At 42.9% G+C, this 13006-nt stretch overlaps 1 protein-coding gene across 4 annotated transcripts in view; it reads left to right on the forward strand.

The window, feature by feature from the left end:
- Positions 1-13006, forward strand: part of LOC130166148 (caskin-1-like) — a 35419-nt gene that overhangs the window by 18946 nt on the left and 3467 nt on the right. The window contains exons 10-21 of one of the 4 annotated variants that reach the window (XM_056371520.1): positions 738-852; positions 1412-1696; positions 2741-2839; positions 2937-3121; positions 4127-4208; positions 5749-5816; positions 7235-7342; positions 7898-7999; positions 8214-8352; positions 9115-9917; positions 10004-10649; positions 11809-12439. In XM_056371520.1, coding sequence (XP_056227495.1) covers positions 738-852; positions 1412-1696; positions 2741-2839; positions 2937-3121; positions 4127-4208; positions 5749-5816; positions 7235-7342; positions 7898-7999; positions 8214-8352; positions 9115-9917; positions 10004-10649; positions 11809-12439 — 3263 coding nt within the window. The remainder of the gene's footprint in view (positions 1-737; positions 853-1411; positions 1697-2740; positions 2840-2936; positions 3122-4126; positions 4209-5748; positions 5817-7234; positions 7343-7897; positions 8000-8213; positions 8353-9114; positions 9918-10003; positions 10650-11808; positions 12440-13006) is intronic. The other 3 variants (XM_056371521.1, XM_056371522.1, XM_056371523.1) reach the window with 3 other exon arrangements.

Raw genomic sequence — 13006 nt, forward strand, 5'->3', positions numbered from 1 at the left:
AGTCATGGCTATTGTAGCCGGTCACTAATGAAAACAGACAAGTAACATTATTTAGCCATTACGTTCCTTACTTACACATCAAGGAGAAGAAAAGCAGGGTCCAAGTCAAGCTGGAGCTCTTCAGCAGCTCCTATGATCTCCATCTTGGTAAGGTCAAACAGGGAGAGGAGTTCAGCCTTGGACTTATCAGCCGGAAACAGCCAGTCCGCCTGTGCTTTGGTCTTATCTCTTTCATTGTCAGAGGCCTTTTTAGACGGAAAACATTGGTTTCTTTAGAGGAGGAAATTCTGGAAGGAGGCCTCCACCTGAAAGGTGCGCACTTCACGGTGCCATCTTGCGTGTTGGCGGTCCCTGTGTTTTTAAAAGCGGGAGGACCAATGGTTTAACAAGAGGGACTAAAACGCACGTGACGCCAGACCGGATACCAAAACATAGACATAGAACAGAGAAACTCAGACTACAACACGTGGAAAGGCTGTGATTTGTTCTGTGCTCGGGAGGCCATTACTCCACTGTATATTTATATAGAAAATAGTTGCTTGCCTTTATATCAGTGTTTAAAATCTTGTTTACAGAACCTCTAGAAATAGATCTAACTAATTAACATTTTAATGCTGCTGCCCTTTTTTTTTTTTTTTTAGCTTGAAACTAGCTAGTACTATCAATTTATTTATGTTTAGCTTGTCTTGGAGGCATTAACATTATAATCTTTGTAAACTGTATTTGTGTGTTGACAGGTTTTGGAGCAGCACTCAGACGGTCGATGGAAGGGTTGTATTCATGACAACCGCACAGGAAATGACCGTGTGGGGTATTTTCCCTCCAACATGGTAGAAGTCATCAAGAGGGCAGGTGACCACCCATTTCACAGCTGTGTGTGTTTTTGTGTATGAGTGGGAGGATGTGTGAACGTGCTTTCACATGTGTGTGAGTTCAGCAGCTGTTCTGTAGCTATAGCTGATCATTAGTTGTAGCTAGCTGCAGCATCATCGGCCTCTTCAGACAGCCCATCTGTTTTCCCAACCTGTCAATCATCTCCATTGGTCATACCGTCCCCTGCTGGGGATTGGCTGACCCTCCTCCCTCTTCCCTTCCTCTGTATATCTGCTCCTTCTGTCACCCTCCCTATTTAATAACCCTTTCTAACCAACCTGCTCTGCTAGATTGTTCTGCTTTTGTTCATATTGTTTGTTTGCTTTGTTGCTGTAGTGATATTATATTTTAATTTATAGAGATATATTCCCTGTGGATATATGGATGTATTCTTTTCTCATATTTTGATTTTAATCAGTTATTATTTTATACATTTTCAGATCTGATTAGATTTGTTTTGTTTCAAGTTGACTGATCAGTTGTTGTTGTTGTGTTGTTGTTGTTGTTTTGCACCTCTCTCCTCCTGGCTCATGTCCAGGTCACTCCCCCTCCCAGCAGTGCCACACCCTCCTGCTCCGTAGGCCCAACCCCTGTCCCATTGCCTCGGTCAACGGACACTCATACCCCCCCTCCAAAGTCCTCCCCCTGCATCTGCCTCCCCCTCCACCCCCTCACCCCAACACACAGTCCCTCCCTCGGTTCTCGTCCTTTGGGTACGTTCCTCTTCCCATCTCTCCACCTTCTCTGTCTACTCCTCCTCTGTCCACTCCTCCTCCTCCTCCTCCTCCTCTCTCCACTTCTCAGGAGCAGCAGAGTCAGACAGGTACATACTGTAGTATCACTTTAAATCACAGTTAAGCATCCTTTCCACACTGTTTGACAAGACCACATATAGAATATACTGTATTATCTATCTGCTTGTTCCAACATACTTTGTACATAGTCATATATACAGTATATATACAGTATATATAATTTATAGATGCAAATTTCATAATTAGTTTACTATATAAACTAAATACTTTACTATACAAAACTAAATAAGAGATTTTGATTTTGAAATTTCCCAAAACATGTTTTCACTTAGTCATTGTGGATTATTGAGTGTAGGCTCATGGGCAGAGATGTCAATCTTAACCATTTGAAATGAAATCTACGATACAATAAAGGTTGCAAAAGGTGAAGGGATCTTAATATTTTCTTAAGCCTCTGTATTAAAGGATCAGTTCACCCAAATGACAAAAAGGTATATATTCCCCCTTACTCATAGTTTTTAAAACATAACTTTACTATGTGGCGTTCTTGTAATTTGTGTGAACTGAGCCTTTTCAGTCTTTTATAACTTCACATACCGTACATGTTTTAAGAGGCATTTTTTACCATTTTATAGACATTTTCCTGTGATTTAGCTTGAAATACCACATATAACTGGATGTGTTTTTTTTTAAATAAATGCTGTTTGGTGTTTTGAGCAGTGCTTGCATGCACAATATTTGTTAATATTGTGCAAGTACACAATGATGAACCTGCCTAAGGGTTTGCAGGGTTTTACAAGTCTCAAAATTATTAGCACTAAAAGGTGGTGCAACCACTATGAGTAATGTGTTTATGAATGTGTAGGTGAGTGAGTGTATCTTTGTGAGAACCTGTGTTCTTGATGGTGTTTATTTAAGAGTTAAATAGATTTATATATGAAACAATATTTCACATATTATCAAAGGGGTCTGTGTAGCTGTTAATCAGTTTTTGTTTTTAAGAACATCCTCCAAAAATTAGACTAAAATAGTGGCCATAACAAGCATGTGTGTGTGTGTGTGTGTGTGTGTGTGTGTGTGTGTGTGTGTGTGTGTGTGTGTGTGTGAGACAGGTTCGCGAACTGCAGAGCTGAGTCCTCAAGGCTCTCCTACCCTAGGACAACAGAGTAGCACCAGTGAGGATATATGGGTGCTACGCAAACCGCTGGCAGGTAAACTGTGTTTTTGGGTAACAATGTAAAACTACATATGCAAGGACTGTTCTTTGTATAATGCGGCATCCTGCAATGTATGTGTTTGTGTTTGGAGGTGGCGAGCGCAGTGGCAGTGTGGGCAGTCTCGGCAGTGTTCGGTCATCAAGCAGCTTGCAGAGCTCTGGAAACACACATGTTCTGACCACCCCTGCACCCAGTCCACACCCTGCGCCCACACCAGGCGTCAACACACATGGCCTTAACGCTCCAGGCCTGCACGCACAAGCCGAAGGGGTAAAGGTGAGAGAGTGTTTGCACCTCACATTGCTACTGGATCTTTACAGAACAAAAAACATGTCATTTCTGGGAAATACAAAAGCATTCTCAGGAAACAAACACAACTCTAGTTACCAAGTTAACCACAAATCAGTTTCCTGCTCCGTTTGTCCTTCCGCTTCACTTTTGCTTTTGCTTTCTTTTAACAGTAGGCCACAGATGCAATACGATAGTGGCCTTGTGGTTTGTCCTTTTTTATCAAATACTCAGTAAAATGAAGCCTGTAAATGCCAACATCAACATGTCGGTCTAGATAAACTATAACAGCTAAATTCTACCGACACAATATCTTTTTGTATCCTCACCAGACCTCACCTCTCATTTCTGTCAGACTAGTTATGTTAGATTGTGTAAGCATCTCTTAAAATTATGGATTAAATTCAATACAGGTGTTTGAACAGTGAGTTGTTCTAAACTACAAACTGAAATGAGAGTTTTAGCAACAAACACAACACAAACTTGCTAACTTGGATAGATACAGGGTTTCTTTTTGGTGCATTTTATTGTCTACGTAATTTTTTTCTTCCATTGTCTAGTGTGCTTTCATATTATAATCTGTGATATCATGCACCCTGCAGGTCAGTTCTCTAACAGCTTCAGTGCATTCTAAATTTAATTTTATCACTGAATATAACTAGTTTTAGGTAATAATTAGGTAATTAAAAATACTGCATTAGCAAAAGCAATTTGCAATTAGCAAAACTGGATGTTATTCCCATATTATGCTGGAGAGACATAATCTGTTTGAAGAAGTATTCATTGTAGGAGTTCAGTGACAGCAGTTTTTGTAAATTGCAGAAATGCAAGAGGAAGAGGGACTCAAGCCAAAATCTGTCCGTTACATGTGCACTCAGCTGAGTCACATGGCACTTCTGGTTTTGAATGATTATGGTTGAGTAAATGTTTCATTTCGTGAGCGTGCGTGCCCATGTGCATGTGTGTATGACCATGTTTGCGTGTGTGTTTTAGCTCCTGGCCACCGTGCTTTCCCAGTCGGTTAAAGCCAAGGAGCATCTCTTGGAGCAATCGCAGTCCGTTGAGCAGTCAGCGAGTAAGCTCACACGCTCATCCAAACACAACATAAAAGCAAAATCTTTGGCTTAATTTGAACTGATAACCTGTGTCATGTTTCGTTGAACTTAAAGGTCTGTCTCACTGCAGCCTGCTGCTACTTGATCACAGCAGTGATACTCTAGAGATACAGATACTAAAGTTTTGTCTTCTCTTGCTAATAAAAGCGTTAAAACGAGTGATCTGGTTACTCAAAAAAGACATTCTGTCTGTAGGAAAGTAATAACAACTCAAAAAGATCAAAGTGGTGTATTCTATTATGGTTTATTTGGATTGCTGCTTTTATTAATTATTTTTCTTCATTTCACTTTTAGTCAACCTGACCCTTTAAACACCACCTGTCTGTTCATATCAGACACAAGCAGCATTTCCTCTGGCCTTCTATAAGTTATGCTTTATTTATAAAAACTGAAAACCAGCTGTGGACAGGTCGCTCTTTCTTGGCATAAATTCTTTTTGGCTGTCAGGAATTTGTGTGTTTTATGTTTTAGCCGCAATAACAAAGATTTGCTTGAAATAAACAAAATAAAAATAAAAATAAAAAAACAAATGCTTCAGTGTAACATCTAAAGAAAAAAACATGAAAAGAAAAGGGCATGTACAGTGGGATTATGTAGGGTCAACATTGGCCTTAGAATGAAAAGCACTCAACCTACACGAACATTATTCCTGACAAGGCATTTACAAATTTACACCATCGGCTGCATTCTTGTCATTGGTTTAGAATTTCCCTTGGGCTACAAAAAGTGGTGTAGATAGAATAAGTTTATAAAACATGTTTGATGTGTTTGTATAGACATAAAGTATATAAGACATTTATTTGGTGTTTAAATTTGGGCACTGTGCTTGCAGTTGATTTACTAATCTCAGTTTGAAAGAAGCATATAAATTATCATATTTTAATATGATGTAATCTGCTGTGTGTCTGTTTAAGGGATATGTGAGGAAAAAGCCAGCCAAGCATGAAAGCTGTTTCCAAATTATTATGATATTATGATATATACATACACATTAACCTGGCTTGATTTAATTTCTCCACTGCTTCTCAAGACTGCACTTGATCACCAGATAACATCATTTCTTGGCTTTGCAGCATTTTCCTGGCTCTTTAGTTTATTCATTGTTTTCGAGAGCAGACTTCAAGTTCACAAGAAGCTGTTCTTTTTTTAATAATTATCTAGAAATAACTGTTCCATATAATTAAATTGATTGTAGGTAATCATTTGTTAAAAATAAACTCGTTCTAAGAAATCATTAAGAAACTAAAGGAAACAAAAGCTCTGCCAAGACAAGCATCATGTCTTGTCATGTGACATTACTGTGTAGATCTTACTGAGGGCTAAGGGCAATTCGGGACACTTTAGATTTAAAGTGCATTTATACCAATTATGGATAATTCTTTATGTAAAATTACATTTTGTGAAATAACAAAACTGTCCTTTACTGAGAAAAATAATATATTTCATTGCTTTTCCCTCCTTTTTCTTTCCATTGTCTCGCCTGTCCACCTCCACCCCAAGGCTCTTCCAGTTCCGCAGTCCATGAACAACGGTCGTTTGAGCGGAAGGCAGAGGAGGATGATGGGAAAGTGAGTTTTTGAATGGCAGATTGGTCCGTGGACTCCACTCTCTGTTGCTTCTGTTTATTCTCAACCAACGCTTTGGTTTGGGAGAGAGACATCTACACGGGTGGGATTCAGGCAGTGGGCACAGTGAGGTGTCTATCCGGGCGGTTGTGTTGCACCTGAACAGATGACACCGTGAGGATGGGCATGCGAGTGTGTCGTCATGGAGACAGGCAGAGTGACAGACACAAAGACACAAACTGAGATGTCAGTTGCTGTCTTGCCTTCTGTCCCTCCACCCACCCCCTGTCCTCACACCACACTGAGACACCAGACACCCACATTCTGCCGCTCTGCTCTAGAACCTGCCAGCAGCTCTGTGTGTTCTGTGACGCTGTGTGTTCTAGAATCAATAGATGCCACATTCTAGAATCAAGCATTTCCTGGTTGCCAGGCAACAGGAGTGTTCTGTTATAGAAGCAAATGCAGTTCTTAGTGTGTCCTCATTGGCTGATCTCATGCAGCATTCTCTAACACTAAAGTCATTCATAAAATATAGCATGTCATTTTCTAGTTCAACCTTTAAAGGGTTGGTTTACCCAAATTACGAAAACATTATGTTCCATTTACGCTTAGTGATATCTAGCCATACTGGGAGTTTCATTTGCAGGAGTCTTTAAATCTTCACCGCTGATAATCCTACCTCCACTGCATACAATACAGGTAAATTAATAATTATTTGTGGTGCTCAAATGTCTTCTCCCTCTGTCTACACGGTAAGTGTCCATCATCAAAACAGTTAGCCTAAAAGATTTCTCCAAATGTGTGCCTTCGGACAAAAGCAATGTAATGTTTCAATGGCTTGAACACCATCAATGAGATTTGTTTTACCTCCATTGTGGTGTCAGGAGTCTCAGCGGCAGAGATCTCAAAAGTTTTGCAAATAAATCTGCATGGCTGAATTACAAACAGTACTGTTTGGGAGTACTGTGAAAATCCACTGTATTATTCCTTTATGCATATTTTAGTGGCAGTATTTTTGAAACCGTTGTGTTTTTTTTATCATATATGTAGGCAGTGTCGTTCTTTGAATTTGTGCCGGCATTGTGCACCTTGGAAGTACTGCAGGATTATTGTTCTATAAGATGAAGACGAAGCTGTAGCTCTGTGTTTTATACTCTGCTTTATAGAACAGGTCTCTATCACGTGTTCCAGAACAGGTTCCCATTCTTTGCTGGTAAACTAGATTTTGTTGTAGAGCAGGGGTGCATTCTGGAATTACAACGGAAGTCTCTGTGCTGTTTTCTAGAACAGTCTTCTCTCCTGTGTTCTAGAACAGGCTCCTATGCTGTGTTCTAGAACAGGTGTGTGTTCTGTGCTCTAGAAGAACCCCGTGGACTCTTCTAGAAGCAGGCAGTAGTGTTCTGTGCTCTGTGTTCTAGAAGCAGGCAGTAGTGGCGTGGCTGGGTGAGTTTCAGCTGCAGTTCTACACCACCCACTTCCTCACCGCGGGATATGATCTAGACACCATTAGCCGCATGACCCCTGAGGTAAGGTCATGACCCCTGACCCCCTCACGCCCCGCCCCTTGTCTGTCAAGGCTCCGCCCAGCTCAGCTCTCAAATCAGCTCCCCACTGACCTGGATGATGTCATCATGACCCTCCTGTCTCTGTCACCTGACCCCCCCGGTGTGAGTCCTGAGCCTCAGCCAGTCACTCCTCATACTCTGTCTGCTTCATTTACATACCTGTGTTCACACATGGCCGTGTGTTCCAGTCTGTGCCGTAAACGCTACTCTGTGTTTGTCCTAGAGTGTGTTTGGAGTGCCATTGTGTGTGTGTGTGTGTGTGTGTGTGTGTGTGTGTGTGTGTGTGTTTGTGCGAATGTACTGAAGCAGACACAGTGGTATGACATAAACCCCCTAAGGGCAGGGGACACTCATCAGAAGATTATCCAAAGCAAAATATTCCTGAAGGCTTATCACCCGCAGCTCATGTACAAATGTCAAACGTACGCATAAAATTGTTTACATTCAAAAGGAAAAAACCCATCTACTGTAGCTGTGTTGAATTCCTGATGTAACTCAGTGTGCTTTGTGTTGAAGGACCTGACGGCAATTGGGGTCATGAAGCCTGGACATCGAAAGAAGTTAACATCAGAGATCATCAAGCTGCCCTCCACAGACTGGCTGCCAGACCACAAGCCTGTAAGGCTTTCATGTGTACTATACAAGCTAGAAAAAGGAGGAGATGTTGAGTTTTGGCAGCTGCTTGCACACAAGCATATACACATGCAGCTCTTACAGATTGCTAAGGAAATATTTTTTCAGAATCACAGTTCTATTCTGTATCTTCTGTAATCTGTGCACAAGGTTTTTATATTGGTGCCCATGTTTGTGTGTCGCTGTGTGTGTGTTTTAGGCCAATCTGGCAGACTGGCTCTCCCACCTGGGTCTTAGTCAGTACTACCAAGTTCTGGTGCAAAATGGGTATGAAAACATTGACTTCATCTCTGACATCAGCCTTGAAGATCTGCAAGAGATTGGTATCACGAAACTCGGTAAGTCACAGCTACATTATAAAGACTGCAACAACAAGGCAACTAGAGGTATAGCGATTTTGATTTTGTTCATTTGATGAAAATGACAAGTATGATTTGAAATAAAAGAGTCAGGGAACTAGACTGTCAGGGCCAGGCTCCAGTCTGTACAGATGTTGCTTTAAGAATCCCCTGTTATTGAAGGTTTTGTTCCACTTTACAACACATAGAAGAATTCAATGCCATAATACTGTTGATATACTAGTTCTGTTATTGTGTCTGAAAGATTTGGACTGAGTTTATTCAGCCTCTCTGTGGTGATAACACTTGTCAACCAGAACATTCATTTTGTTTGCAGAATAAACCTTTTTAGTTCAAAATAATGCAAATAAAATATAAATCTTTACAATTAAACAGAAATGAAGAGTTTCTACAACTATACAAACAAAACATTTAAACTGCATTTCAATGAAACTCAAAACGCAAAAATAGCCTATAATAGCTTAATATAGTAGCTAATACTTACTTACATACTACGGCCTGGTAGCAAATGTCCGGTGGCCTGATACTGGTCCACAGCCTGGGGATTGTGAACCTCTGGGTTAGATTTAATGATCATGCCTACTAGCGCAGTTTTCTGGGATATTTACTGTTTGGTTGTTACTTTTATTAAATAAACAACAAATACACTGGAATCTCTTCCAGCTTTGGAGTCCAAATATGTTTTCATTCTCTCTCTACCTCACAATAACGGTTCTCCTCCACACCACTGCCTCCCCTCAGGCCATCAGAAGAAACTGATGTTGGGAGTGAGGAGACTGAAGGAGCTACAGAGACGAGAAAGTGGTTCTGAGCCTCCTCAGAGCCCCTCTACACCTCCGTCCAGCCCAGGTGGCAGCACGGGCTCAGAGCCCCGGAGGGAGGCGAGGAAGCAGAGGGATGGTGCCCCCAGCCCACTGGCCAAACCTCGCCCAGGTCTCACACATTCACAGACCCCTCCCCATACACCGACACAAACCCCACCACAAACTCCCCCACATGTCCGGACCCAGCAGGCCTCCCCCAGGGCCCGGCCGCGTCCCTCCACCCAGATGGCAGCAATAGATGCGTCAGTGCCACTGCTTCGGCTGCCCAGCGAGGAGGAAGAGCGACAGAGAACTCACAGTCTTATTGGCTCAGAATCAGACTCTAGATACGCCACCGTGTGCCGCAGCAGCTCCGCACGTACTGCCGCCCCTAATGATGTCACTGTTAACCGTAGCCAATCATCTGTCACACTCCGTCCCCGTCGCAAAGGTCGGCCCCCAACACCACCTAAACGGTCTTGTTCTTCCATAACTGGGGGTGACGGGGAGGGAGAGGGACAGGGGGAGGGACTACTAGGGCTGCCAACCTATCGAGAGCGGCGAGCCAGTGACTGCGGCAGCCTGGGGTCAGCTTTAAGGGCTCAGGGCTCAGCAGGCCTGGAGAGATCAGAGGGGGCTTCTGGGAGTGTTCGCAGCCTTGCCGCCATGTTGGAAACATCCATCGTAGGTGGAGCCAAAACCCTGCCGAAGAATCTGGGAAGCAGCACCAACTACTTACAGGTGGGGGGTGTATGTGTTTGGTTTGGTCTTTGAGAGTTACATTTTTTACTGGCAATATGTATGTGTAAATATCATGTGATCCCCAGGTGAGTCCACCAATACTTCGTCGCCAGGCAGGCGCAGGAGGTCTTGGATCTGAGGAGGATGATGCCAAAAGTCGGCGCAGAACCATCAGTGGACCAGAAGGCATCCCTGGTGATCAGACTGACCTGTTACCTCGGCAACCAGCCCAACAGCGTCCAGAGCCCAGGCCTCGATCCACCGTGGTCACCTCAACATCAGAGATCGCAGATGGCACGGTGACACTGCGAAGGAAGCCTCATCCCCTGGCAACAGACTCTAAAGCGCCTGTGACTACCACTGTTGTTACCATGACAACCGGCTCTGAAACCATACGCAGGAGACCACGCACCGAGCACACAGATAGTGTCAGTCAAAGCAATAACCAATCAGACTCTCCCAGCAGTCAAACAGATAGTAGGAAAAACGGAGTTGAGGCGCAGCAAAACGGTGGCGTGGTCCTGAGGCGGAGGCCGGTGTCTGAGGTCTCTGACAAGACGGAGGCCAACAGAGAGAGCTGTGAGTGGATGGAGGCCAGGAAGTCTCTAAAGCCGGCAGTGTCACCCAAACCATCCTCAGTCACCCTGAGGAAGACACAAGCTGAACCCCCAACACCAACCCGCAGGGTCCCAATACCAGGGCCTGATAATACTGACATGGCACGGAGCCCTGGTGAGACACACACACACTCACACACACACAAAACTGAGGAATGGTTATATAGTCATCGAGTTTATCTGTGGAGGAACTGTTTATATTAATGTATATGTCCTTAAGTAGTCATATTATTATCACTATGTCTAGATTTCAATGTGATAATATCATCATCAAGTATTCTGATTGTTTAATTTTTGTGAAATAATAAGCCGGCTGAATGTTGCCTTTTAGTTTCATTTGATAGAAATATTACAGTTACAGACAGGAAACACAAGGGGAAAGGGGAGTGAGATGTAATATAGTGGTTGTGATTATATTATAAATGTCTTGACTGTTCGGCTTCCGGATGCCCCCACATAGACGCTTTAAAGCAATAATCTGTAATGTGTTATCTTGATTTTAATAACACCTTTGGTGATAAACTACAGCTAAAATAATTAGTAGATTATTCGATCAAGAGAAGATTAAAATGAACATGAATATAAATGAACCATGTAAAATTAAAGCAGCAACGCTCATAATTCAGCAGCTGCACAAACACCGCATTTATTGACTGTCAGCTAAATAGATCATGATGGTTCAGTTATATTGTGTTATTTTTCTGTTTTAATTTTAGTTGTAAATAAACGTTATAATTTAAGGTTCTACAGCTAGCAAATTTTAATTTATTGGTGCTGTTTCAACCCCAGATGATCTTCACCACGTACATAGATATCCAGCAGCAATCCCCTATTCACCTTGTGCGGCCCTCCCTATACCTTTGTTGGTCTGGAAATTGATTTATCATTAATTAAATCACATCTTTTCCCCAAAGCTATGTAATATAATATATATTTAATTGATTTAATTTGGAATAGGTGTGTTTGATTGTGTTACTAACCAAATGAGTCTCAACTGTGTTTCTGATGAAGACTCAGACGACTCGTATTATGATTTCATACTGTTATAAACAGGAGGTTGATCACAAGCCGCAGATGTCAATCTGCAAGATGCAACACATTCCTATGTCCTGTGTAGACGTGAAGTTAAAAGACAAGAAAATGGAGTCAGAGCACTTCCTCATTGCTGAAATTCATAAGGTCAATAGGTCTTATATGCAGTATGTGTGAGTGACCACCGTGGACAATGGTGTCTAAGAAGACTGACAGCATTCTCTCTGACTCTCTCTGACCAGACCCGAAGCGTGTCCCTCCTCCTGTCTCCCCGAAACCCCGCGGCCCTCCGACGGCACCTAAACCAGGCAAGGCAATCGTAGCTTCAGCTACCATGAGCCCGAGTCCTGCTGCTACCAGTCCCACCCCGGCCCCAAAACCGTCCTCTCCGCCCTCTGCCGCCCCCCTTCCAGCTCCTGACACCCCTTCTGCTCCTTGCCTCTCTCCTGGACTTCCCCTTACATCCCCCTCTCCGGCCCAGAGTCCCTCCACCCCCTCACCCCACCCTGTCAAACCTCCCCGCTCCTCCATCGCCGGCCTCTCCATCGACTTGCTGGGAGGACGGGAGGTAGAGGAGGAAGAGGAGAGGAGGAGAGAGGAGGAGGAGAGGAGTAAAGAGAGGGAGCACAAGAGGCACAAAGAGCAAGAGGAGGAGAGGAAGAGAGCAGAGGAAGAGAGCCAGAGGGAGCTGGAGAAGAAGCCCTCAAGGAAGGATGGAGCGAGAGAAGAGGTGGAAAGTCACACAGAGGGCGAAGAGCAGGAGGAGGAGGAGGAGGAGGAGGCGCAGCACCGTTTGGAGGAGACCAGTGCCTCTTTGGCTGCAGCTCTTCAGGCTGTCGAGCATAAAATCAAAGAGGAGGACGCACAAAATGAGTGAGTATTTATAGAGTTAATCAGCATAATTTAAATATAATCATTTACTTGTTGCAATCCAAGGTGATGATGAGCGGATCAGAGCATAAATGAGCTTTCCCACACAATGTAGAGCTGCAAAGCGAGACAATTATGAAGGTAATAGCCCTGTTCGTCTTCTCCATAAACAATGAGCCTCATGCAACAGCCAGTTGCACAAGCAGATTAAATTGCACATCTGAGTGATTTAAGAGAATCTATGGCATTCACCAGCTTTCTCGTACTTTGAATTTTCTCTTATGTACAAATTAAATAAAACCTCTTAAACAGAAATGGAAAATGCTGTGTTCAATGACCTCTACCAAAACCTGTACTTGCCAGCCACATCTGGCAAGAATTATTTTATCTCAGCCTCTAAAAAGAAAGCAAATTCTTTCAAGGAGAAAAAGTCGATTACAACCTCCCAAGAAACATTAAATCACTGAGTTTAAAGCCACCTGGAACCAAAGTTTACACTCAAATAAAAATCTGTATTTCATATCACCTTCATTCACTTTCAAATTCAAATTCAAATTCAAAGTCACTGGT

The sequence above is a fragment of the Seriola aureovittata genome, chromosome 3 (genome assembly GCF_021018895.1).
Source record: "Seriola aureovittata isolate HTS-2021-v1 ecotype China chromosome 3, ASM2101889v1, whole genome shotgun sequence".
Taxonomy (NCBI): domain Eukaryota; kingdom Metazoa; phylum Chordata; class Actinopteri; order Carangiformes; family Carangidae; genus Seriola; species Seriola aureovittata.